This window comes from Lithobates pipiens, unplaced genomic scaffold (genome assembly GCF_037356315.1).
Source record: "Lithobates pipiens isolate NorthernLeopardFrog02 unplaced genomic scaffold, aLitPip1_a1.2 Scaffold_13, whole genome shotgun sequence".
In the NCBI taxonomy this organism is placed as follows: Eukaryota; Metazoa; Chordata; class Amphibia; order Anura; family Ranidae; genus Lithobates; species Lithobates pipiens.
In genome coordinates, this window is record NW_027507718.1 from 526,203,089 (window position 1) to 526,230,567 (window position 27,479).

The 27,479-nt window shown below is 44.2% G+C and overlaps 2 protein-coding genes across 2 annotated transcripts in view; both read right to left on the minus strand.

The window, feature by feature from the left end:
- LOC143975639 (von Willebrand factor A domain-containing protein 5A-like) overlaps positions 1-19,585 on the minus strand; it is a 157,092-nt gene extending 137,507 nt beyond the window's left edge. The window contains exon 1 of the mRNA XM_077478129.1: positions 19,279-19,585. The gene's annotated coding sequence lies outside the window, so the exon portion shown is untranslated. The remainder of the gene's footprint in view (positions 1-19,278) is intronic.
- A 5,826-nt stretch (positions 19,586-25,411) lies between these two features.
- LOC143975638 (von Willebrand factor A domain-containing protein 5A-like) overlaps positions 25,412-27,479 on the minus strand; it is a 79,301-nt gene continuing 77,233 nt past the window's right edge. Inside the window, exon 19 of the mRNA XM_077478127.1 lies at positions 25,412-25,785. Within this exon, the coding sequence (XP_077334253.1) occupies positions 25,706-25,785 (80 nt within the window). The 3' untranslated portion in view covers positions 25,412-25,705. The remainder of the gene's footprint in view (positions 25,786-27,479) is intronic.

Consider the following 27,479-nt stretch of genomic DNA (forward strand, 5'->3'; position numbering starts at 1 on the left):
TAATGTGAAAGATGATGTTACGCTGAGTAAATAGACACCTAACATGTCGCGCTTTAAAATTGCACACACTAATGTAATGGCGTCAAACTGCGGTACTTAAAAATCTCTATAGGCGACGCTTTGATTTTTACAGGTTACCAGTTTCGAGTTACAGAGGAGGTCTAGTGCTAGAATTGTTGCACATGCTCTAACGCACGTGGTGATACCTCATGTGTGGTTTGAATGGCGTTTAAATATGTGGGCGGGACTAACATGTGCATTCGCTTCTGAACGCGAGCTACCGGGAACAGGGGCGTTTTAAAAAATGTTTTTTATTATTTTACTTAATTTTTTTTTATTGTTGCACTTTAAAAAAAAAATTTTTTTTTTGATCACTTTTATTCCTATTACAAGGAATGTAAGCATCCCTTGTAATAGGAATCTATTGTGACAGGTCCTCTTTATGGACCCCAATAAGACCCCACATCTCTCCTCCAAGCTGGAAAGCATGAGATTGAGAGAAAAAATTCACCAATCTCATGCTGACAGCCGCCGACCATCTGGTCACCGGAAATCTCTAACGTCATCATCTGGAGCTGACCGATTCTTTCTCTGGGCCCCCGATAGCACGGGAGAGCCCGGAGAAGCACCGGATGGCGGCGGGAGGGGGGCGTCCCCTCCCGTCGCCTATAAGAACGATCAAGCGGTGGAACTGCCACGATGATCATTCTTATCGCTCACAGAATTGCCGGCTGGAAAGAATGATATCTGAATGATGTCTGTAGCTGCAGGCATCATTCAGATATCCCCACTCAAAGTCAAGGACGTCATATGACGTCCTAAGTATTGAAGTGGTTTTAAATGAAGCTATGGCCGGGGTATGGTCATGTGCTTCCATCCCTTTCATCGTGAGGAAAAGGAGCAAAAATGCAGCAGAAAAAGCAGCAAAGATGCAACAAAAAGTGGTGGAACTTTATATGAAGCTCGTGGTAACAAAATGAATAGAGTGGTGGATAGTAAAATATTTAATAATACATAGATACATGTTTTTTTTTTGCAATGTATGTCTTGTCATGTGTGTTTTTTTTTTTTTTTTTTTTTACATTTTTATTGAAGCTTTAACCACTTACTGGGCACTTAAATCCCCCTCCTGCCCAGACCAATGTTCAGCTTTCAGCGCTGATGCACTTTGAATGACAATTGAGCGGTCATACAACACTGTACCCAAATGAAATTTTTATCATTTTTGTCCCACAAATAGAGCTTTCTTTTGGTGGTATTTCATTACAGCTGGGAGTTTTATTTTTTGCTACACAAACAAAAAAAGATGCAAAATAAAAAAAAAATTAAAAATTATGTTTAATAGTTTGTTATAAAATTTTGCAAACAGGTCATTTTTCTCCTTCATTGAAATGCGCTGATGAGGCGGCACTGGTGGGCACTGATGGGCGGCACTGGTGGGCACTAATAGGCACAGTTAAGGCGACACTAATAGGCACAGATAAGGTGGCACCGATAGGCACAGATAAGGCAGTACTGATGGGCACAGATAAGGCGGCACTGATTGGCACTGATAGGTGGCATGGATGGGTGGCACGGATGAGTGGCACGGATGGGTGACACTAAGGGGCACTGATAGGTACCACTGATAGATGGGACTGATGCGCACTGATAGGTGGCACTGATAGGTGGCTCTGCTGGGCACTGATGGGCGGCACTGATGGGCACTGATGGGCACTGGTAGATGACACTGATGGGCACGGATATGTGGCACTGAGGTGCAGCAATGTTGTTGAGGCAGATTGTTGGCACTGATAGGTAGCACTGTGGGCACTGATAGGTGGCACTGTGGGTACTGATGTATGGCACTGTGGGCACTGATGTATGGCACTGCTGGGTGGCATTATGGGCACTGATGGGTGGCACTGCTGGGTGGCACTTTATTAATGCTCTGGGGGTTACTGGCAGGGGGCAGGTGGGCACTGATACACTGGCCGTGATCGGGCTCGACCCCTTGCTCGGTGATCAGGCGAGTCTCATTGACTCGCCGATCACAGAGCACGCCCCTGAGGGGCGCGCGCGCAGGCCGCTCGTGCACAGGACGACGTCAATAGACGTCGTCCCGGCAAAGGAGGTCCGCGCTGTAGCCGTCATTCGGCTATAGCGCGGATCTCAAGAGGTTAAAGTACATAACAAAGATAAAGATAAACAGGTGCGGACGCAGCCGCTCAGTACAAGGTACAACATATAAATGTAATTTGCAAGGTATATGTTAGAAACAGATACACTAAGCTAAAATGTGTCATTTCCGTATGAGTTGTATGTCGCTCTAGATATATGAAGCACATATCTGAGGTGTATTAATAATTACCGCAATAAATAACGTCAAAAGAGTTAGATATCAATAGTGTGAGAGTAGTTTAAGTAATTCAGATAGAGAGCTGTACAGTTGAATGTATTTCCCAACAGGCCGTGAATTAATGATATATAATTTCTTATAAAGTTGTTTGAGGGAGAACTGGAATTCTTCAATACACTCATAAGATGTGGGTGTAGGATGGACTATAAAACTGTTGGTTGGAGTAAGAAAAAATGGGGGGAGTAAAGGAGGGTCCAGTATAGCTCGTGAGTTTGTATAGGAAGGTGAATCAGGGAGCACCTGTATTTCACCACAGCTCCCATATAGTCAATCATGTAAAGATTTTACAATATGCCGCAGTCGTGCGGAAATGTATCCAGCATGCCCATGTTTGTGTGAATTTAGACAGGGTGTCTTTCACCTGGTGGTTTAGTTCTTCCATTTCTGCTGTTTTGTTTATACGTTTGAACCACTCTTTGAGAGATGGCGGTTCAGTAGATCTCCATCTGTTGGGTATACACATATTCGCGGCCATGATCATAGGCATGGTTAAGGATCTTAGGTATGAGCGCGTGGAAGAGGGGAGGTGTAGTAACATTTGCGCTGGAGAGTATTCTAAGGAACAACCTTGTTGGGTAATGCTATGCACCTCCTTCCAATACGGTTGAAGTTTGGGGCATGGCCACCATATGTGTATTAATGATCCAACGTCATTTTTGCAACGCCAACAAAGTGGAGACGTGGTCGGATATATGTGATGTAATTTAGATGGTGTTCTATACCATCTCAACAGTAGTTTGAAAGCGTTCTCTTGGGCATATACATTCAAGGAACCTCTGTGTACCACTGTATAGATGTCTGTCCAATTTTTCGGTGTAATATTAATGGAGACGTCTTTTTGCCATTTATCGTTAACCCAATAGCTCAGAAAGGGGCTGGTTTGGGAACAGAAGATTGTACGAGAAAGAGATTAGGTGTCTCTGTGGTTTTCTTTTCATACACATTTCCTCAAAGGGTTTTTTTTTGTCTCGTCCATTCTGTGTTTTTGGTGTTGACGTCTAGAAAATGTCTAATTTGTTGGTATGTCAATGGTAGGAACTTATTGGTGTTTAGTTTAAGCAACAGGTTGTCATAAGAAAGTGGACGGTTGTTCTCAAAAAAATGTTCAGCCAGGACAGTATCGTGAGGCCAAATATCTACTAGGAAGGAGCTTTGCATACCTGGTATGAAGTCAGGGTTCATTCTGAGCGGGGTCATAGGCCCTATAAGGGATGAAATTTTTAATTTGTCACAAAGTTGTCGAAAGGTGGCAAGTGTCGGGGAAATAAAAAGATGATCTGTGTACGCAGGAGGGATGTGTTTTGGGTTTAGCCATGGGGTTTGGGCTATCGGGATTGAGGCTATCGAGTCTTCCACTCGGACCCATGCTTTGTGTTTGGGGTGAATGTTCCAATCTATGATTCTTGTCAATTGACAGGCCTGGTAGTATTTTTTGATGTCTGGTATGCCCAGACTTCCCTGAAGTTTGGGGGTGGTAAATCTCTCATAATTTAATCTAGGTTTTATTGTACCCCAGATAAAATCTGTGCATAATTTGCGGTAGGTAGCAAAAAATGTATTCTGGAGTTTTACTGGTAGTGTTTGAAAGAGGTATAATACTCTAGGTAAGATATTCATCTTCATAATGGCAGCTCTGCCAAACCAAGAAAAGACTCCTACAGACCATTATGCGAGGTCACGCTTAATGTTTTGTAAGAGAGGTAAAAAGTTTGCTGAATACAAATTTGTCAGAGAGTTAGGTAATTGTATGCCTAGATATGTGAGACTGCTATTTGTCCAGGGGAAGTTAGTTTGACATTACTGACAATGCTCCATGGGTAGAGAGATATTTAGGGCGTTAGATTTTGCAAAGTTTATCTGGAGATTAGATAATTTTTTAAAGTGGTCCAAAGTTTAAGTAGATTAGGAATAGACGTCAAGGGTTCTGATAGAAACATAAGTATGTCGTCAGCAAATGCAGCCGTTTTAAACATGTGTCCCTTGACCTCTATTCCCTTTATGTTGGGGTTATCTCTGATACTGCGTAGAAGAGGTTCAAGAGTGAGAACAAAAATCAGAGGGGACAGTGGACAGCCTTGATGTGTACTGTTCGTAATGGAGAAGGCATTCGATAAGTGACCGTTGACTTGTACCTTGGCCGTTGGGGCGGAATATAGTAGACTGATGAAATTAAGCAAATGGGGGGGGGGGAGTCTAATGGTTTTCAACGTTTCCATCATATAGTCCCAGGCCACTCTATCAAATGCCTTCTCCGCATCTAAGGATAGGAAAAATCCTTTGTGTTGTTGGTGTCAGGAACCATGAAACAGACTGAGACAGAAGTACAATCAAATCACACTTGTTTATTAATAATAAAAATAAAAAGGTAAATAGAAAAAAGCGTAGTCAAGCATAGCCAGAGTCCAGTAGCCAGATCGGGTAGTCAGCCAGTCCAAAGTTCATAAACCAGATCGGGTAATCAGCCAGGCCAGAAGTCAGGGATCCAAGGAGAGCAACTGCAAGCAGGATAAGAAGCCAGGAGAGATGTCAGCAAGCCAGTATTGAAACAAACAGCAGGAGATGGTTCCCTGTGATGTGACCATTGTGAAGGCAATGGAGAAATGAGCTTGAAGGCTTTAAATAGGCAGGTCAGACGAGCATCATCAGGAACAGCTGGTAACTTGTGGAGAGAGAAGAGAGCTGGCAATTAGCCGACAGCTGAGTGGCCAGCCCAGAGGAGGAAGGGCTAAGCCAGCCCTGACAGTTGGGAAGTAAGCCAATGATGAATATTAAGTGCTTTAAGGGTATTATCTCTCGCCTTTCTACCAGGGATAAAACCCACTTGGTCGGGATGGATGAGGTCAGGGAGTAATGGGAGTATTCTGTTAGCTAAAATTTTGACATACCATTTTAGATCCACGTTTAAGAGTGAAATAGGTCTGTAGTTGGTTACTTGGGAAGAGTCCTTTCCTGGCTTGGGGATGACCGCGATGTGAGCTGTAAGGAGGTCTCTGGGTGGAGTGGTGTGTGGAACAGCAACATCGAAGGAAGATACGGAGCAGGGGATCAGTAGATGTGCATACGTTTTATAGTATCCCTACAGTCAGCCGATCGGGACCTGGGCTCTTACCCGTTTTCAAGAGTTTTAAGGCGAAAGTAGCTTCTTCTATTGTCAGGGGCGTGTCTAGTGCTTGATAAGCAGAACCAGAGATTGGGATGGGGCTATATCGTTGTAGGAAATCAGTAATCATTTGTTCCCTCTTAGAAGAAGTTTGGGGGGTAGTGGTGTCCGACAGGTTGTATAATTTAGAATAGTTGTCTACAAATTGTTGGGCTATATCCCGAGTTGAATTAATTTTGCGGCCCTGTGGGTCCGTGAGTGAGTGTATTGTGTTATTTGCTTTCTTGGATTGTAGGGCTCTTGCTAATAATTTGCCAGTTTTGTTACCATATTCGTAGAAACTAGTTTTTTGGGATAGAATGTATCTACGGCGAACTTGCTTCCCTAGAAGTTCTAACATTTCTTTCCTAGCACTGGTCAACGTATTCATGGTGTCTAGAGCCCTCGTGGCTTTGTGCGCTTTTTCAAGTTGTCGAATTTTATTAGCTAGCTCTTGGATTTTTTTTTGGGCTTCTTTTTTGCGTTTGGCGGCTTCTGCGATAAGAATGCCTCTCACTACGCATTTATGGGCTTCCCAGTTTATTAGGGGTGAGGTATCAGTGGCTTTGTTTTCTATGAAATATTGAGTTATGCCTTTCTCTACTTCCTGGGCTATCGTGGGATCTGTAAGCCCTTGTACACACGGTCGGAGAATCCGTCGGGATGTGTCCTATCAGACCGTGTTGTCGGATAATCTGACTGTGTGTGGTATGCATCGGACTGTTTCCGTCGGACCAAATTTTCCAACATGTTGGAAATATTTTCCGACCAACTGCTCCCATAGGACATAGTCCGATCATGTGTAGCGAATTTTGATCGGACCAAGTGCCACGCATGCTCAGATCAAATTCCTACATCAAAGCTATTGGCTACTAGCCTGAACGTAGTCCCATCGTAACGAAATTACGTCATCACGTTCTGAATGATCGGATTTTTCGACAACTTAGTCCGACCGTGTGTATGCAACAGTTTCGGACAAGATCCCACGGGCAAAATCTGACGGACAAAATCCGACGGATTTGGTTGTCGAAATCTCCGACCGTGTGTACAGGGGCTAAGAAGGGACGGGTCAAGTTTCCATGCTTTGGTGTGTGGAGAGTACGTAGGGAATGTTAATGTTAATGAGATCGGGTGATGATCTGAGAGAAACAGTGGGTCAATGGTTGAAAGGTTAATGGCTGGGAGGTCTTTTTGTGAGATGAAAAGGTAATCTATTCTAGAGTATTTAGTATGCGGCACAGAAAAGAACGTATAATCTTTAATATCTGGGTATAAATTATGCCATGTGTCGTTTAGTAAGAGGGATTGGAGTTGAGTTTTTATGGCTTTGCGTGCAGCATAGGGGAGGGACGAGGTGCAGGTGGATGTGCCAAGTGTAGGGTTTAGGGGGACATTAAAGTCTCCACCTATGATTAAGGTGCCTTCTTGGAAGTCTGTTAATTTTTGTATCGTATCGCGGAAAAAGGCACTTGTTTGTCATTTGGGGCATATAAATTTGCCATTGTAATTGTCTTACCTTTGAATGAGCATTTTAAGAAAATATATCTACCCTTATCATCTAAGAGAGTATCAGTGATCTGAAGGGGCCAATGTTTTGAGATCAAAATGGAAACTCCCTTAGATTTCAATTCACTGTTTGTTGAATGAAAAGCTGTCAGAAAGTGTTTGTTGTGTAGTTTAGGGATTATGTCCGTCCTGAAATTCGTTTCTTGTAAGAACAAAATGTCCGCTTTCCATTTTTGCATGGTCAACAGTAATTGGGTTCTTTTTTCTGGAATGTTCAATCCCTTGACATTTAGCGATATTATTTTAAGTCGGTCTAATTTGTTTGTGAAGGATTTTGCAGGCATTGTTGACATGAAGTGTTGAAGTTATTAATTGATACGCCGGTGCTGGGGAGCTGTGGTGAATAGGGTAGGACTACTGTAGGCAGTAGAAGAGACAAGATATATCTGTCAACCTAGATCGTATATGCGTGCTCAACTCAATTATAGGAGGGGGGAGCAGGGTTGGAGGAGACACGTAGTAGTGTCGGTAAATTGGGGAATATCCGGCAACCGGTGAGTCCTGCTCTCCTGTCTCAGGAGTTGAGTTCTGACCCGGAGTGGTTAGTGGTGATCTTAATGAGTGTGCCTTAGTGCCGGTTCACACATGGGCGCCTCAGATCCGACTTCAAGTCGCCCCAAGTCACCTCAGGTCGCACAACATGTAGAAATCAATGTAAGTGAATGAGAGCCGTCTTAATGCACACTACTGAAGTCGCTCCGACTTCAGAAAAGGTTCCTGTACTACTTCAATCCGACTTGTAGGCGACTGGTACCCATTGATTTCAACGGAGGTCGCCTCCAAGTCGGATCTCCGTCTATACAGAGGCAAGAATTATCAGCTCTTAAAAGGAGTTCCCCCCTGAGAGCTCATTCTCTGTTGGCCACGGCAAGTCGCCTGGCCTGGGGCGACTAAAAGTAGTGTTGTAAGTCGCGTCCAAGTCACGTCAAGTCACATCAAGTCACGTCCAAGTTGCCTCCAAAAGTCGTGTTGCCCCTGTGTGAACCGAGCCTTAGTTGGATAAGGAAAAATAAAGTGAAAAAAATATAAAAGGGTTAAAACAAGGGAAAATAACGCAGTGAATGACACCACTATGTGGGAGGTGGTCCGAGTGAGGAGAAGTGGATATTCGGGTCGACCGTCAAACCATTAGCCTGTTCAAGTGAGATTGGAAATATCTGCAGGAAATTATGATGTTCAACGGGAGGATGGGGTGAAAGTTATAATTGAGTAAGTATCTGGGGAATAGCATGCCAAGAGTTATATGAGCATGTTGTAGATGAGTTGTAGCCTATTTAGTTAGCTACCATGGAAAGGACTGTGACATTGTTGATTTCCAAAATGAGTGCACGTTCATAATGTAAGGAAAGGTGATGGATTATAGGGGAACGCTGCATAGTGCTAGCAATTGAGCGTAGGAATCCATATTTAGGGACTATAGTAGATAATGTTTGAGCGGGGAGTCCAATGTACCTATCCTCGCTGATATATAGAGGTGGTGGCTGATAGATACATGTTTACATACATTGAATTTCATATACAAATAAATGCACACTTCCATGGTGCCAATTTCTAAAACGGTGATGTCTGGTAGTAACATATTTGTAAACATTAATCACATGATAAGTTTAAAGGAGTCCACCAATATTCATGATTGGGTTATACACAATTGAAAAATAGCATCTGCGTGGTCTATGGTCTTCCTGATCCTAGTCACAATAAAAATTGTATACATGGGCACATATCTTAGTGGGTATGTAATTGAAGTACACAACATCTGGAAGCTCAACGCGTTTCGCGGCTTTAAGCTGCTCTTCAGGAGAAAACATGTAATGTATCTGCAATGGGAAAATACAATAAGTAAACTAGCTTGTATCAATATAGGGGAGGATAACTAGAACCCCCCCCCCCTTTTCCTTTTTATGTGATATTGACTGTCTGCAATCATGTGGCAATTTGCCTTTATTGTATGTACATGTATATATATGAATTATATTGGATATTGTAATTCATGATTACCATTATGTAATATTACATTGACTTATACAATAAATGTAATCTTTTTACAACTACGTTCTTCATTTAAAGTCCCACTTCCTTATCTCCCCCCCCCCCCCCCTTTTTCTGTATACTTACCATAACGTTCTCTGTGGTGTCAGGTGTGTCTATTAAAAGCAGCCAGAGCATATTTGTTTGATGTTCTAGAAACAGCCGTTGCCAATACTCTCAGTTGGTACTAGGTACTACTTCCCTGGGGAGGGAGTTTTACATGTTTACAGCTCTAACAGTAAAGAAGCCTTTCTGCAAGCTAAGGTTAAGCCTCCTTTTTCTAACCTCAATATGTGGCTGTCTGTCCTCTTCAGGAGCTTAAGAGGAAATAATTTACTGGAGTCACCTTTAATAAATTTCCTTATTGTAATCATCACTGTACTGCTTCTCCTTTCCCTGTCCAGTCACAGACTGGACGGAGGGCATGGGATGACCTGGGCTCAGAGGGAGGGAGCTAAATCTAATGCTGGACATCAGAAAAAAAGGTCTGTAGAGGAACTTTTTGTATTGACGGTAAATATTACAGCAAAACCTGGTTTGCTTTTTTTTTTTATATAATGAGCTATTTATTTTATCTTGTTATTTTTGGCTGGATTTATGCTTTAAAAGGTTTGTGAGTTCAAGAGAAGAGCTGAAAGCAAATTTCTTTATTAATAATAGTGTATTACTGTATATGAACATATGTACAGTGCCTTGAAAAAGTATTCATACCCCTTAAAATTTTCCACATTTTGTCATGTTACAACCAAAAACGTAAATATATTTTATTGGGATTTTATGTGATAGACCAACATAAAGTGGCACATAATTGTGAAGTGGAAGGAAAATGATAAATGGTTTTCAACATTTTTTACTAATATGTGAAAAGAAAAGTATGGAGTACATTTGTATGGCGCCCCCCGGAGTCAATACTTTGTAGAACCTCCTTTCACTGTAATTACAGCTGCAAGTCTTTTTGGGGATGTCTCTACCAGCTTTGCACATCTAGAGAGTGAAATTTTTGCCCATTCTTCTTCTTTGCAAAATATCTCAAGCTCTGTCAGATTGGATGGAGAGCGTCTGTGAACAGCAATTTTCATGTCTTGCCACAGATTCTCAATTGAATTTAGGTCTGGACTTTGACTGGGCCCTTTTAAAACATGAATATGCTTTGATCTAAACTATTCTTGTAGCTCTGGCTGTATATTTGGGGTTGTTGTCCTGCTGGAAGGTGAACCTCCACCCCGGTCTCAAGTCTTTTGCAGACTCTAACAGGCTTTCTTCTAAGATTGTCCTGTATTTGGCTCCATCCATCTTCCCAACAACTCTGACCAGCTTCCCTGTCCATGATGGTGTGTTCAGGGTGATGTGCAGTGTTAGTTTTCTACCACACGTAGCGTTTTGCTTTTAAGGAAAAAAGTTCAATTTTGATCTCATCTGACCAGAGCACCTTCTTCCACATGTTTGTTGTGTCCCCCACATGGCTTCTCACAAACTGTAAGCAGGACTTCTTATGTCTTTCTTTCTCCAATGTCTTTCTTCTTGCCACTCCATAAAGGGCAGATTTGTGGAGAGACGACTAATAGTTGTCCTGTGGACAGATTCTCCCACCTGAGCTGTGGATCTCTGCACTGCACTGGTCAGTGAAGGTAAACTTGGTATCTGGCACTCCAGGAGGCAATGCCCTTAGTTTGTAATATTTTATATTTGATTAGCCAGGCTTTAGGTAAAAACAAAGTTTAAAAAGAGGCAGCCATCCTCACAGTGTGTCACGCACCTGACGGTAGAGCCTGATATGCAGAGGATGGCCTCTCTTACACCTCTGACTCGAGGCCCCCTGGTAGAGCAGACAGGTAGCGCAGGAATGCAGAGTCACATGGGTGCCTGGTAAACCGCTGTAGTGGAGCCAAGGCAGCTGCAGATGGGATGGATGTTCAGCAGTACTCCAAGGGCAGAAGAGAAGGCAGATACAGGCAAGCCGGGTCATAAACTGGCGGGCACGACAAGAACAGATGCGAAGGCTGGAGCATGGTCAGGATATAGGCTGGATCGGTAACAGGCTGGCAGCAAGGTAACAGAGGAGGCAGGCAGATGCAGAGTCAGACAAGCCGGGTCAGGTGCAGGCAGAAAGCAGGAATGCCAGTAGCAAGCCGGATCAGATAGCAGAAACAGGTATCAGATTCAAGGTAACAGGAACACACGCTGTAGAGAAGACAGCACCGAGTCTGGGTACTGACCCAGTTTAAATAGGCTGTTGGGAGCCAAAGACTGTCACAGGGTGCTCGTGTGTGCGCTCTTGCGCACCTGCACGCGTTGACGTGCGCAAGGGCGTGTGCAGGCACACCAATGGTAATCTGACAGGAACTGAGGTAACAGGCTTTCTTTTTCGGCTGCCATCTTGGGTGCTAGCATGCCTTTCCTGACATTGCCCCCCCTAATGGGCAGCCTCCGGATGCCCAATCTAGCCACTTTGTCAGGATGGGCGTTCTTGAAGGTTTGGATAAGTTCTTTGGCATGGATGTTGCCTTCTGGTTCACACAAATTGTCCTCAGGGCCATATCCTCTCCACTTAATTAAGTACCGAACCTGATTCCTCCTTTTCCTGCAGTCTAAGATCGCCTCCACTTCAAATTTTTCCTCACCGTCTATAACCACCTACATTTCGATCCGGAAAAGGATTAGGGATAGCGGACTTCAGTAAAGCTATGTGGAAAACAGGATGAATCCTGAAGGAGTAGTTCCAGTTTGTAAGCGACATTGTTGATCTGCCTCTTCACGGGAAAAGGCCCCACAAACCTGGGACCTAGCTTTCTCGAAGGGCAGGCTAACTTCAGATTCGTAGTGGCTAACCAGACTTGGTCACCGGGATTCAATATCAACTCCCCCCTCCTCCTCTTGTCGAAGGTCTCTTTGTAATAGGCCTGGGTCTTTGCCATTGTTTCCTGTAACAGTTTATTGTTGGTGTTAAAGAAGTTCATCGTTTCAAGGACAGCGGGTACAGGACATTCTGGAATTGTGTTGAACAGGAAAGAGGGATGAAAACCATAGTTAGCAAAGAAAGGATATTGTTTTGTGGCTGAATGAACAGAATTATCGTAAGAGAATTCGGACAGAGGAAGTACGGATACCCAATCATCTTGTGAAAAAGAAGAGAAGCAGCGAAGATATTGTTCAAGTGTTTGGTTCTTTCTGTTTGTCCATTTGTTTGCGGATGATAGGCTGAAGAAAACCATAGTTCAATCACAAGAGATTCACATAAAGATTTCCAGAATCTGGAGGTGAATTGGACCCCTCTGTCAGAAACAATATTTGCTGGAACTCCGTGGAGTCTTATAACCTACTTGATAAAGATCCGTGCAGTTTCTTGTGCAGAGGGAGTACCCTTTATATGGAGGAAATTAGCCATTTTGGACAGCTGGATGACAATCACAAAAATAGTACCAGGCCCGTACTGGGACAAAAAATAGGCCCGGGCATTTGGAATGAGCAGCCCATGACATCATAACCCCTTTCCTACTTTCCATCCTGATGAATCCCCCGGGAGAGGGGAGGGTGTAACCCAGCAAAGGTGCAGGGGGCGAGGGGGACAGGGAAAGAGCGGGGGGTGGCAGAGAGCACAGGGAATAACCTTGAGAACATGGGGTGGGGCAAGAGTACAGGGGGGCAGGAGAGCACTGTGGGGGGCCCCGGCCCACCAGCAAATGCCCGGTTTGCCCTATGGCCAATACGGGCCTGAATAGTACTATAGCCCTCAGATTGTAGCAGTTCCACGACAAAGTCAATTGAGATCATTCTCCAAGGTCTGTTAGGGACAGGTAATGGTTTTAACAAACCCCAAGCCCTGGACTTGTTGCGGTACAAACAATGCAGCATTCAACATACCTTCTGCAGTCCTTCTCCATCCCAGGCCACCAAAATGTTTGCTGTATTAGTTCAGAGGTCTTGGTAAAGGCAAAATGTCCTGCAAGCATGTGGTCATGGCACAGCCCCAACATAGAATTTCGCAGACCCTCTGGTACAAAGATTTTGTCCCTGTACCAGAGTAGCCCATCTCTTGCCAGTAAGGTGATCCTGGGTGGCGAGGTACTCCCCACCGAGGCTTGCTTGATCTGAGTCATCAAGGCCCCTTGCAGAAGGAGGGGGTTCCCAGAAAACAGGATAGTATCCGGGGGAGAGATTTCCTGTGACTTGCTGAACATGCGTGACAATGCATCGGGTTTTTTGTTTTTAGATCCAGGCCTGTATGTTCAATGAAAAGTAAAGCTAGAAAAAAAGTGCCCACCTAGCCTTCCGGGGTTTCAACCTCTTCGCTGTCCTCAAGTATTCTAGATTTTTATGGTCTGTGTACATTAGGATTGGGTGTGAAGCCCCCTCTAGGAGGTATCTCCATTCCTCTAGTGCGGCTTTGATCGCTAGAAGTTCACAATCCCCGACATCATAGTTCTTCTCCACACTTGTCAGCTTGCGAGAAAAGAACGCAACCGGATGCAGCAGGGCTTTGGATCCCTGCCTCTGGGAAAGTATGGCTCCAACTGCTGTTTCCAAAGCGTCTACTTCTAAGACATGGGCAGAGTCGAATCGGGGTGTTTCAGAGCAGATGCAGAGGTGAACAACAATTTCTTTAGTGCCTCAAAGGCCACCTGAGCCTCCGGGGACCAATGTAATCTGGAAGCTTGTTGTGTGATGGGGGTGATGATTGCCGAAAACCCCAGGATGAATTTCCGGTAGAAGTTTTCGAACTCTACGAAGCGTTGGATACCCTTCTTATCACTGGGGGTTGGCCAGTCCAAGATAGCCTTGACCTTTTGGGGATCCATCTTGATACCCTCAGTGGATATGATCAGGCACAGGAATTGGATGCTTTGGCATTTGAACTCACACTTCTCGTGTTTGGCATAAAGTCCATGTTTTCGAAGGTGACTAAGCACATTTGATATGTCTGTGATGGTTGTCTAGAGAGAAAGAAAAGATTAGTATGTCATCAAGATATACAATAACAAACAAATCCAGAAAATCTCTGAAGACATCGTTAATAAAGTGCAGGAAGGTAGCAGGGCATTGCAGAGTCCAACGAACATTACAAGATACTCGAAATGCCCAAACCGTGTATGAAAAGCAGTCTTCCATTCATTGCCTTCTCATATGCAAACTAAGTTGTAGGCACCTTGGAGATCCAGTTGTGTGAATACAGTGGCAGTGCCAAGTCTCTGGAAAAGTTTAGGTACTAATGGAAGGGGGGTAACTGTTTTTAACCGTAACTTTATTGAGCTCACGGTAGTCCACACAGGGCCGTAATGAATGGTCCTTCTTTTCTACAAAAAAGATTCCTGCCCCGGCCAGGGATGTGGAGAGGCGAATTCATTTCTTCCAAAGGTTATCATCTATGTAGTCCTTCAGAGCGAGAAGCTTGCATTCGGATAGGGGAAAAATTCTTCCCAAAGGCACTTCATCTCTGGGAAGAAGTTCAATTGAACAGTTGTAAGACCGATGAGGAGGAAGAGTCTCTGCCCCTTTCTTGCTAAATACGTCCAGGAAGTCATGATAAACTGTGAGTATGGACCAACAGGTCTCAGAGTCTGTGTCAAGGCATAGCAGAGAAGGCTCACCACCAGGGGTTTGTAAGCAGCACTGGATACAATAGGGGTAGAGAAACATAATTTGCTCCATGGCCCAGTTGATGTGGGGATTATGGACCTTCAGCCAAGGCATCCCAAGGATAATTGGAAACAAAGATGAAACGATGGCATCCAGAGGTAGCATTTCCTGATGGTCCCTGGTAGTAGTGGCAAGCAGGGGAATGGTTTCATGAGTAACTGCTCCGGACTTAATGGTGGATCCATTGGCCAGGTGGACGGAGAGTCTGTGTTTTGAGCTGTAGTGGAATATGATGTCTTGTAGCAAAGGTCAAGTCCACAAAACAGCTGCATGCCTGGAATCGACTATAGCGGAAGTCTGAATAGTCCCTCCTGGCAGCTGCAAAGAAATAGGAAGAATAAGATGAACAGAGCTGCTGGACACATTCGAGGTTGGAGAAGGAGAGGTAACTGAAAGACACTTATGGAGTTTAACTGGGTAAGACCTCACGTAATGTCCCAATCCCCCACAATATAAACATAGGTTCTGCTGGCGATGACACTGGAGCTCTTCAGTGGTGAGAGAAGGACGAAGAAGGCCGAGCTGCATAAGCTCTGGAGCGTCTGGAACAGTCGTAACAGGAACCGGTGGAGTGGAGTTGCAGGAGGTAGCATCCATACCGGGCGTGTCTGGCCTGCAGTTCTCTCCAACCTTCGTTCTCTCAAACGACTGTCAATTTGAATAGATAAGTCAATCAGATCTTCCAGAGTAGAGGGCACTCCTACTCGAGCTTACTAATCCTTGAGGGGGTCAGAGACACCCATACGGAATTGGAAGAACAGAGCTGCCTCATTCCAGTTTGTTTCAACGGCCCATTGTCTAAACTCTGAAATATAATCTTCCACCGCTCTACGACCCTGTTGAAGTGAATGAAGAGTCGCCTCTGTGGAAGCTGTTTGCTGGGGATCTTCATACAACTGGCCCATGGGTCTGAAGAATGATGCTAAGTCTGATAAACACTTGGCTTCCTGCTCCAAGAGACAGTGGGCCCAAGATTGTGGTTCGCCTTCTGGTAAGGAGATAATAAAGCCAACCCTTGTGGCCTCTAGGGAGAAGGTGCATGGCTGGAGAGTGAAATGGAGTTTGCATGTGTTCCAAAAAGCTCTGAACTTGCCACGTTCACCCTGGAATTTTTCCGGGGTCGGAACTCTTGGCTCCGGTGGGAGCATGAAGAGTGCAGGAACAGAAGAGGTTCCTTGCGAGGAGGAAGATGTTTGTGTCAGTCCCTGGGTGGCTGGAGAGGTAAACAGAGTGTGTAGGCGTCCCTCTAGCTGGGTATGGCCCTCTTGCAGTCCTTGTGTCAGGCACGTTAGGTGCTGGCAGAGTTTTTCCATGGGAGAGAGTCCTCACACAGTCTCAGACATGGCTGTCTGCTACTGTCACGTACCTGACAGTAGAGCCTGAAATGCAGAATGCAGAGGATGGCCTCTTTTACACCTCTGACTCGAGGCCCCCTGGTAGAGCCGACAGGTAACGCATGAGTGCAGAGTTGCACGAGTGCCTGGTAGACTGCTGTAGTGGAGCCGAGGCAGCTGCAGTTGGGATAGAAGTTCAGCAGTACTCCAAGGGCAGAAGAGAAGGCAGATACAGGCAAGTTGGCAGCAAGGTAACAGAGGAGGCTGGCAGATGCGGAGTCAGACAAGGGTCAGGTGCAGGCAGAAAGCAGGAACGTTAGTAGCAAGCCGGGTCCGATAACAGGAACAGGTATCAGCTTCAAGGCAATGGGAACACATGGGAACACTGTAGAGCAGACAGCACCAAGTCTGGGTTAAATAGCCTGTTGGGCACCAAAGACTGTCACGGGGTGCACGTGCGCATGTTGACGCGTGCACGGGCGCGCGCAGGCGCACCAATGGTATTCTGACAGGAACTGAGGTAACAGGCCGTCTTCTTTGCCTGCCATCTTGGGTGCTGCATGCCCTTCCTGACAGAGTGTGTTCAGCAACTCTGCAAAACATATAAAAGAAACAAGAGGGGGAGGAGCCTCTCTAAGTGTAATATGAAAACAGTATAATTTATTGCACAAGATTGCAATATCGCAATAAATGATACTGTTTTAATAATACACTTAGAGAGGCGCCACCCCCCCCCCCCCTTGTTTCTTTTGTCAGTTTAGGTCAGGGGTAGGCAACCTCGGCCCTCCTGCTGTTTTGAAACTACAAGTCCCATGCATTGCAAGACCCTAACAATCACAGGCATGAATCCTAGAGGCATGATGGGATTTGTAGTTTCACCACAGCTGGAGGGCCGAGGTTGCCTACCCCTAGTTTAGGTGAAAGGCCATGTCTTGGTAGGTTTGCAGTTGTGCCATACTCTTTCTATTTTCGGATGATGGATTGAACAGAGCTCCGTGAGATGTTCAGAGCTTGGGATATTTTTTTTTTTATAACCTAACCCTGCTTTATACTTCTCCACAACTTTATCCCTGACATGTCTGGTGTGTTCCTTGGCCTTCATGAAGCTGTTTGTTCACTAAGGTTCTCTAGCAAATCTCTGAGGGCTTCACAGAACAGCTGTATTTATACATTTATACTGAGTTTAAATTACACAAAGGTGGACTCTCTTTACTAATTAGGTGAATTCTGAAGACAATTGGTTCCACTAGATTTTAATTAGGGGGTATCAGGGTAAAGGGGGCTGAATACAAATGCCCCCCCCCCCCCTCACACACTTTCACATATTTATTTGTAAAAAAAAATGGAAACCATTTATCATTTTCCTTCCACTTTACAATTATGTGCCACTTTGTGTTGGTCTATCACACAAAATGCCAATAAAATACATTTACGTTTCTGGTTGTAACATGAGAAAAATGTGGAAAATGTTAAGGGGTATGAATACTTTTTCAAGGCACTGTATATTGTATTATATGTTCACCACTTACACCCTTACATACTATATGCACAGTATGCATAATTTATACAATATATACATATCACATGCACTGTACCAACTGACCAAAAGTTTTGAGAATGACACAAATATTAATTAAGTTTGCTACGTCAGGTTTTCTAATGGCTATTTGCATATACTTCAGAATATTATGAAGAGGGATCAGATGAACCGCAATTAATTGCAAAGCCCCTCTTTGCCATTAAAATGAACTTAATCCCATAAACATTTACACTGCATTTGTGAAGAAGACTTCAGGATGCCCAAGAAAGTCCAGCAAGCGACAGGAGCGTCTCCTACAGTTGATCGGGGCACCACCAGTGCAGAGCTTGCTCAGGAATGGCAGCAGGCAGGTGTAAGGACATATACACAGTGTCTGTCTATATATAATGTATATACAGTGTCTGTCTATGTGTAATGTATATACAGTGTCTGTCTATATATAATGTATATACAGCGCCTGTCTATATATAATGTATATACAGTGTCTGTCTATATTTAATGTATATACAGTGTCTGTCTATGTTTAATGTATATACAGAGTCTATATGTAATGTATATACAGTGTCTGTCTATATGTAATGTATATACAGTGTCTATATGTAATGTATATACAGAGTCTATATGTAATGTATATACAGAGTCTTTCTATATGTAATGTATATACAGGGTCTGTCTATAAGTACTGTATATACAGAGTCTATATGTAACGTATATACAGTGTCTGTCTATATGTAATCCCAACCATGACACTCCCTGCCTGGAGTTTGCATGTTCTCCCTGTGCCTGCGTGGGTTTCCTCCGGGTACTCCGGTTTCCTCCCACAAACCAAAGACATGCAGGTAGGTTAATTGGTTTCTGTCCAAAATTGGCCCTAGTATATGAATGGGGACCTTGGATTGTGGGTAGGGACCAATGCAAGTGTGTAAAGTACAGGGATGGGGACAATTGTAGACACTCGGGTTGAACTGGATGGACTGGTGTCTTTATTCAACCTTACTAACTATGAAACTATGAATGTATATACAGTGTCTGTCTATATCTAATGTATATACAGGGTCTTTCTATATGTAATGTATATACAGGGTCTATATGTAATGTATATACAGGGTCTGTCTATAAGTACTGTATATACAGAGTCTATATGTAACGTATATACAGTGTCTGTCTATATGTAATGTATATACAGTGTCTGTCTATATGTAATGTATATACAGAGTCTATATGTAATGTATATACAGTGTCTGTCTATATGTAATGTATATACAGTGTCTGTCTATATGTAATGTATATACAGAGTCTATATGTAATGTATATACAGTGTCTGTCTATATGTAATGTATATACAGAGTCTATATGTAATGTATATACAGAGTCTATATGTAATGTATATACAGAGTCTATATGCAATGTATATACAGTGTCTGTCTATATGTAATGTATATACAATGTCTATATGTAATGTATATACAGGGTCTATATGTAATGTATATACAGTGTCTGTCTATATGTAATGTATATACAATGTCTATATGTAATGTATATACAGGGTCTATATGTAATGTATATACAGGGTCTATATGTAATGTATATACAGGGTCTATATGTAATGTATAGATGACACACATGATATTGGTGATACCTGTGTACAGTTCTGTCCTCTCCGGCTCTCTCTCGGTCGCTCTTCTCCTGTTGCTGGGAGTGAGATCTGTGCAGTTATTGTGGGGAGTGTCCTTCTAGGAGAAGAGCTCGGATCATAGAGCGAGACGTAGTACACAATTCATTCCGCTGATTACTGTACTGTCTGCAGATGGAGAGGAGGGATCATAGAGGGTGGCGTAGCACAAATGTCATTTTCCTAATTGCTATGCGGCTCGCTTCACCGGTCTGCCGCATTACACCCGCAATCCGTCTCCCCAATTATAGGAACTGACGCACATACGTCACCGGATACAGCGAGATCACACTCACAGCTGGCAAGTGTTCAGAACTTCAAAGTGCCAGCAATACGTAACCTCTGCCACTGAGATGGATGAATGGGGAAGAGACAACGCACAGAAATTTGTCTTGAAAAGGAAAATGTAGACAAACTCCGCTCTGAATGGTGAAAGTCGCGCTGGACCAGCAAGATTTAACCCAGACCTTTTCCCACTTTCTTTGTATTGAAGGACTCTTTATTTGAAAGTAATGTTTTACCTTTTAATATTTTAAGGCACTGCGTTTTTGTGACATTGATTGTTTTGATGTGTTTGTGTAGATTTTTCCCTTTTGCTAGCTGCCTTAAAGAAGAAGTAAACCCTGATGAGTTTACTTCCTTTTTGATTCCCTGCAAAGGTAAAGCATAATGGGCTACTGTGCATCGCATAGTAGTCCATTATGTGTCACTTACCTGACACAGGAGCCAGCGAAGTCACCGCTGTCCCCTGTAGTCCGCCGCATCCATCTTCTTGGTGGGTCGCGCTGTCATTCGTCGGAGCCGCAATGACGTCACTCCCGCGCATGCGCACGGGAGCCGCCACTCGCAGCATATCGACGTTAACTGCGGAGCGCTCAGTGCGCCTGCGCCGTAGACAGCGGTGCCTGTCTTTTCGGCAAATATCTCCTAAACCGTGTAGGTTTAGGAGATATTTCTTGGACCTACAGGTAAGCCTTAATCTAGGCTTACCTGTACGTCAAAGTGGTTTGTAAGGGTTTACAACCACTTTAAAAATCTGGGTTTTGGCACTGACTTTTTATACATATCATTTAGGGGGTTAATTAGGCTTTTATTGACAATTAGAATAAGTTTATGCAAAGAGTCAATATTTTCAGTGTTGAACCTTCTTTTTCAAGACCTCTGCAATTCCCCCCGGCATGCTGTCAATCAACTTCTGGGCCACATCCTGACTGATAGCAGCCCATTCTTGAATGATCAATACTTGCAGCTTGTCAGAATTTGTGGGGCTTTTGGTACCCGCCTCGAGGATTGACTACAAGTTCTGAATATGATTAAAGCGGAGTTCCACCCAGATTATTATTATTTTTTTTTGTCACCCGTTCTGCTGCTAGGAATTAAATACTGCAAAGCATGCGATTAATAAAATTGCTGTTCAATTACATGTTTTGTTAGTTGACTTACGTTTGTTTTGTGCATTCCTGAGCACTTCCATCTTCACTGTGGGCATGTGAAGCCCACTAGGACTCTGTTCCCTGGATAAGGTGCAGCTGGCTACCCAGCATGCACCTCCCGATCTCATGCGTGCGCATTCTACACAGGGCGTAGCGCAGGAATATTACCTGCGGCGATGCCCACTGACTTTCCTGGGAATGATGACACCCATCTCCCAGGAGCCAAAGCGCCACAGGATATGACGTACATCGCCGCGGCCCGGAATAGGCAGATTACAAAGGACACTCCAGCAACAAGCCACGAACAGCAAGACAGAAAAAAAAATGTTTTATGCCAAATGTTGTTATACTTGCAGCAAGGGACTGATTCATATAAACAGGGGTCAAGTCCTGGGAAAAAAAGTACAGGAACTCACCCAAGATCCCCCACCCCCCACCTCAAAAATACAAAATGTGTGTGTATATTGCCTTTACATCAGGGTCCACAGAGTTCCCCCTTGCAGTGTAAGGGGGAATCCTGCAGACTCTGTTGTAAAGAGGAATGCCGAGAACTCTGCCCCCTAGTGTTCTCTGTCCCCATCACTCCCCCCCAGTAATGTCCTCTGTCCCCTTCACCCCCTCCCCAGTAATGTCCTCTGCCCCCTTCACTCCCCCCTAGTAATGTCCTCTGTCCCCTTCACCCCCCCTCAGTAATGTCCTCTGTCCCCTTCACCCCCCCTCAGAAATGTCCTCTGCCCCCTTCACTCCCCCCCAGAAATGTCCTCTGCCCCCTTCACTCCCCCCCAGTAATGTTCTCTCTCCCCTTCACCCCCCCCCCAGTAATGTCCTCTGTTCCCTTCACTCCCCCCCCCCCCCCCAGTAATGTCCTCGGTCCCCTTCACTCCCCCCCCCAGTAATGTCCTCTGTTCCCTTCACTCCCCCCCAGTAATGTCCTCTGCCCCCTTCACTCCCCACCAATAATGTCCTCTGTCCCCTTCACCCCCCCCCCCACAGAAATGTCCTCTGTCCCCTTCACTCCCCCCCAGTAATGTCCTCTGCCCCTTCACTCCCTCCCCAGTAATGTCCTCTGTCCCCTTCACCGCCCCAGAAATGTCCTCTGCCCCCTTCACTCCCTCCCCAGTAATGTCCTCTGTCCCCTTCACCCCCCCCCCAGAAATGTCCTCTGCCCCCTTCACTCCCTCCCCAGTAATGTCCTCTGTCCCCTTCACCCCCCCCAGAAATGTCCTCTGCCCCCTTCACTCCCTCCCCAGTAATGTCCTCTGTCTCCTTCACTCCCCCCAGTAATGTCCTCTGCTCCTTCACTCCCCCCCCCCCCAGTAATGTCCTCTGCTCCTTCACTCCCCCCCCCAGTAATGTCCTCTGCCCCCTTCACTCCCCCCCAGAAATGTCCTCTGCCCCTTCACCTCCCCCCCAGTAATGTCCTCTGCCCCTTCACCCCCCCAGTAATGTCCTCTGTCCCCTTCACCCCCCCCAGTAATGTCCTCTGCCCCCTTCACCCCCCCCCCCTCCAGTAATTTCCAGTTCCTGGAAGAGTGTGGTCTGGTGAGATCTCAACTGACCTGTCAATGAGGTGGTGAGCTGTCAACGGTGGCCCTGTAGAGTGGAGGCTGGTATCGGTAGTAATGGAGATGTGTGCGGCAGCGGGGTGAAGGAGGAATTGGGAAGGAGAGTGGAATGGGGCACACCTGTGACATCACACACTAGGCATGCCGATTCTACGAGGTTTGCCATTACACTGCTCAGTTCTCTCCAGTCTCCACCCACCGCCACCAGGAACTTGAGTGTGGCCCGGACTACAAATCCCGGAATGCAGTGCAGCAAACTGCCCTCCCAGCTCAGCCCGCCTCTGCCCCTGTTCAAAGGCCAGTCCCGTTGAAGGTAACTGCGTTCCTGCTATGGAAAAAAAATACATTAACGGCCTTCCCATGCATTCCTGCAGGACTCGAGCCCTGCATATAAAGATTAAAATATGGGTGGAACTCAGCTTTAAGGTCTGGGGAGTTTCCTGGCCATGGACCCAAAATTTTGATGTTTTGCTCCCCCAGCTACTTAGTTATCACTTTATCCTTATGTCAAGGTGCTCCATTGTGCTAGAAAAGGCATTGTTCTTCGCCAAACTGTTCTTGGATGGTTGGGAAAAGTTTCCCTTGGAGGATGTTTTTGTACTATTCTTTATTCATGGCTGTGTTGTGAGTGAGCCCACTCCCTTGGCTGAGAAGCAACCCCACACATGAATGGTCTCAGGAGGCATTACACAGGACTGATGGGAGGGCTCACCTTTTCTTCTCCGGACAAGGTTTTTTCTGGATGCCCCAAACAATCGGAAAGGGGATTCATCAGAGAAAATGACTTTCCCCCAGTCCTCAGCAGTCCAATCCCTGTACCTTTTGCAGAATATCAGTCTGTCTCGGATGTTTTTCCTGGAGAGAAGCGACTTCTTTGCTGACCTTCTTGACGCCAGGCCATCTCCCAAAAGTCTTCTCCTCACTGTGTGTGCCGATATCCTCACACGTGCCTGCTGCCATTCCTGAGAAAGCTCTGCACTGGTGGTGCCACTGATCCCGCAGCTGAATCAACTGTAGGAGACGGTCCTGGTGCTTGCTGGACTTTCTTGGGCGCCCTGAAGCCTTCTTCACAAATGCAGTGGAGATGTTCTTTTATGGAATTAAGTTAATTCTCATGGCAAAGAGGGGCCTTGCAATTAATTGCAATTCATCTGCTCACTCTTCATAGCATTCTGGAGTATATGCAAATTGCCATCATAAAAACTGAGGCAGCCGACTTTGTGAAAATTAATATTTGTGTCATTCTCAAAACTTTTGGCCAAGGCTGTGTATACAGTAGGCGGCGTTGTGTTCCACAGAGGTACGGGCGACTTCCAGCCGGCTGCCAGAACTAAAGCAAGTTGGCCTGAATGCCATTCAGGGGAAACCTTGTATTTTTATCAATGGACACAAGCATTCCTCTGATTTGCTGAGTTAGAAATCATGACACCACCTGCCCCCTTCTAAACCTTGGCCAATCAGGGGAAGCCTTGCATTCACTGAAAAAAAAGTCAAGGCTTCTCCTGCATTTCTAAAAAAAAATCCAGGTCAACTTGATTTCATTCCAGCAGCAGCAGCAGACTGGAAGTCCCCCATACTGCCAACACAGCGCCATTTTTTTTGCATATACCTAATGCTACCACAGTATATTACAGGGCACACAGCGGCCAGATTGTTCGGTAATGGAAATTGTTTGTTATGGTTTAGCCTGGCCCAAATTAACTCTATAAAGTCAAAGTAAACTTGGAATTCTCCTACTTACGGGTAAGATGTTATTTCCTCGATATGTTCATTTTTTTTACAATTGCTGGCTAGCGTTTGTGTTCCTCTAATGACAGATCAGGAATTGAAGGGATTCTCTAACTAAACCAAAATACAAAGCAGCTTCTGACTGAGAGTCCCTCACCGCCCTAAAACTGGGAGGAGTACTTGCGCATTTCACCCCCAGTGCCCCCTGCAGGTACAATCTAGAATGGCACCTTACTCCTACAGCTATACCGGCTCGCTATGAGCAGTAGACGTGTGCACTGCTGAAAAATGTGTTCGTTTTCGTTTCATTTTGTTTGTTTGTTTTTTGGGACATTCATTATGATCGAAATTTGAAAATTTGTAAATTGGAAAATCCGAAATCCGGAAATTTTAAATAACTAATAATAACTATTATATGTATTGGCATTTCCTTTAAAATTTGGCTGTTAGTAAACGTAACGAATATGAATTTATCCAAAGTTACGAATGTTCTGAAATAATGAATGCCGTATCCAAATGAATGGCACCTTTCCCCTACAGTTTTTTTGGGACATTCATTATGATCGAAATTTGAAAATTTGTAAATTGGAAAATCCGGAAATTTTAAATAATAACTAACTAATAATAACTATTATAAGTATTGGAATTTCCTTTCAAATTTGGCTGTTAGTGAACGTAACGAATATGAATTTATCCAAAGCTACGAATTTTTCGAAATAATGAATGCCGTATCCAAATGAATGGAACGTAATGAATTAATAATAAATAACGATAATAATAATAAAACTTTTATTATTATTATTATTAATTCATTCCATTTGTTTAAATGTGACATTCGTAAAAAGTTTTTATTATTATTATTGTTATTTATTCTTATTAACTCATTACGTTCCATTTGTTTAGATGTGACATTCGTTAGTTTCGGATAATTTGTATCTTCGGATAAACTTGTACATTCACTAATAGCCAAATTTAAACTGAAATTCCAATACCTATAGTTTAATAGTTAGTAATTGTTAAGTTACTATTAGTTAGTTATTTCAGATTTTCGGATTTCCAGATTTCGTAACTTAGAAATCCGGAAATTCCTAAATTAGTAAATTCGGAAAAATTTGTTAAGCTGGTTTTTGTTAATTCGGATATTTACGAATGTGTTGAAATTCGTTAAAAAATGAATTCGGAATGAAACCAATTGCACGTGTCTAATGAGCAGTGTTATATCCGATAGAACACTCAGTGGGACAAAGACACATCTCTGATTAATACTGAGACTGTGAGGAAGGGCGAAGTCCTCGGCCTCCATTACTACACTGAGAGGTTTTTCAGTTTATTGGGGGGCCCCGCTGTGACTTTATTAGAAATACAGACAATGGAAACATATAAAGTGGTTTATTCCTTTAAACAAAACTGCAGCAAAGTAGTTCTCTGAACATTGCAGAGAATGCAGAATAGTAAAGAACAAGGACATGTAAATAGTGCAAACCGTTATTATTCCCTAAATAGTAAACGCGGCACATCTAACTTTGGTATCGCTCACATATACAGGAGCGGAGTACAAAGGCACAAAACTGGTTAAGTAAACAAAGGAGATGCAGCGACATTCCAGGAAGATTCCAGAATCCATCAGGAGAATCCTTCCGCCATCTTGGTTCACCCAGACGTCTCCTCTTACAAGCCGAACACTTTGGGGTCCACGGAGGATTTCAGCAGTTTCTTCCCGGCTCTGACAAACTCCCCCAGAGAGGAACCTGAGGACACATCAAATGTCACTTTTATTTATTCCGGATGCAGAATAATGGGGGATAAATGACCGATCTGGAATTCATCTTTTCACAATCACCGAGCTGAACTCAGGGCAGATATAAAGACACAATGTAATACAGCATTTTATTATTACTGATGACTGGTGGGATAATAATTAAGAAGCAGCAGGGCAGGTGCAAGAAAAACAGAATGAATAAAGCAAAAGCAGGGAGATCCTACCACTGCAGGTCCTCATTTACAGCTTATTCTCCAGCAAGGAGAACAGTGAGCAGCACCGAAGTGACATTGGCAAATTATTATTATTATTATTATTATACAGGACTTATATTGCGCCAACAGTTTGTGCACCACATTCCAATGTAGAAGGGAGACAGTAAGATTACAATGCAGTTCAATACAGTAGGAATATGAGGACCCTGTTCATGAGCTTACAATCTAAAGGGTACAAAAGGTAATAGCTGCGGTGAATATCTGAAGGAGGTGACTTGGGTACAGTTCTTAGGTGGAGGTGGGGTAGGCCTCCCTGAATAAGTATATTTCCAGGAATAGGCAGACAGGGTAGGGGCTGACTTACATACTGGGCAGGGAGTTCCAGAGGATGGAAGAGGCTCTAGAGAAGTCCTGGAGGCGTGCAAAGGAGATGGTGACAAGGGAGCTAGAGAGCAGAAGGTCTTGGGAGGAGAGGAGAGGACGATTTGGGCAATATCAGCAGATGAGATTGGTGATGTAGCTGTGGGTGATGTTGTAAATGGCCTTGAATGTTGTGGTTAGTATTTCGAATTTTATACAGTGGGGTAGGGAAAGCCAGTGAAGGGATTGGCAGAGAGGGGTATTGGAAGCCATGGGAGGTTATCAACTGGCCCAGGGAAGAGGTATAGAGAGAGAATAGGAGGGTCCCAAAGACGGAGCCTTGGGGTACCCCAACAGAAATAAGATGAGTGGAGGAGATGGCATTGCATGTGACACTGAAAGTGCGCTGAGATAGGTAGGAGAATCAGGAAAGAGCAGAATCACGGAGGCCAAGGGAGTGGAGTTTGTTGAGGAGGAGCGAGTGATCAACTGTGTCTCCTTCCAAATATCCTGAGACTAGCGGTCAGATACAGCAGTGTCTTGGATCTCACACTGCAGATATACAACTATAAGGCTACAGAACAGGAGGCCCAGGAAAGACACTGCTATTTATGAGGAGGAAAATATCAGACAAAAAAGGGACATTTTTTCAGAGTTCTACCAAGCCACAATTAAAATTTCTAGATGTTCCCTATAACATAACATAATTTTTTTGGGTTCACATTCACTATAATACAACATGACTCGGCACATTAACGCACACACAACCGTAAAGAGGGTGTACGAAATACCATAATTTCAGTTGGCCAACTGACATCGATCTGCCATCTCCTCTAGTCACTTCCATCCCCCCCACAGTTAGAACACACACAGGGAACACAGTTAACCCCTTGATCACTCCCTAGTCTAGTGTTTACCCCTTCCCTGCCAGTGTCATTTACACAGTAATCAGTGCATTTCTATAGCACTGATCACTGTATAATTGTCAATGGTCCCAAAAATGTGTCAAAAGTGTCCAATCTGTCTGCCATAATGCCGCAGTCCCAACAAAAATCATTGATCCACGCCATTACTAGTAAAAAAAATCATAAAAATGCCATAAATCTTT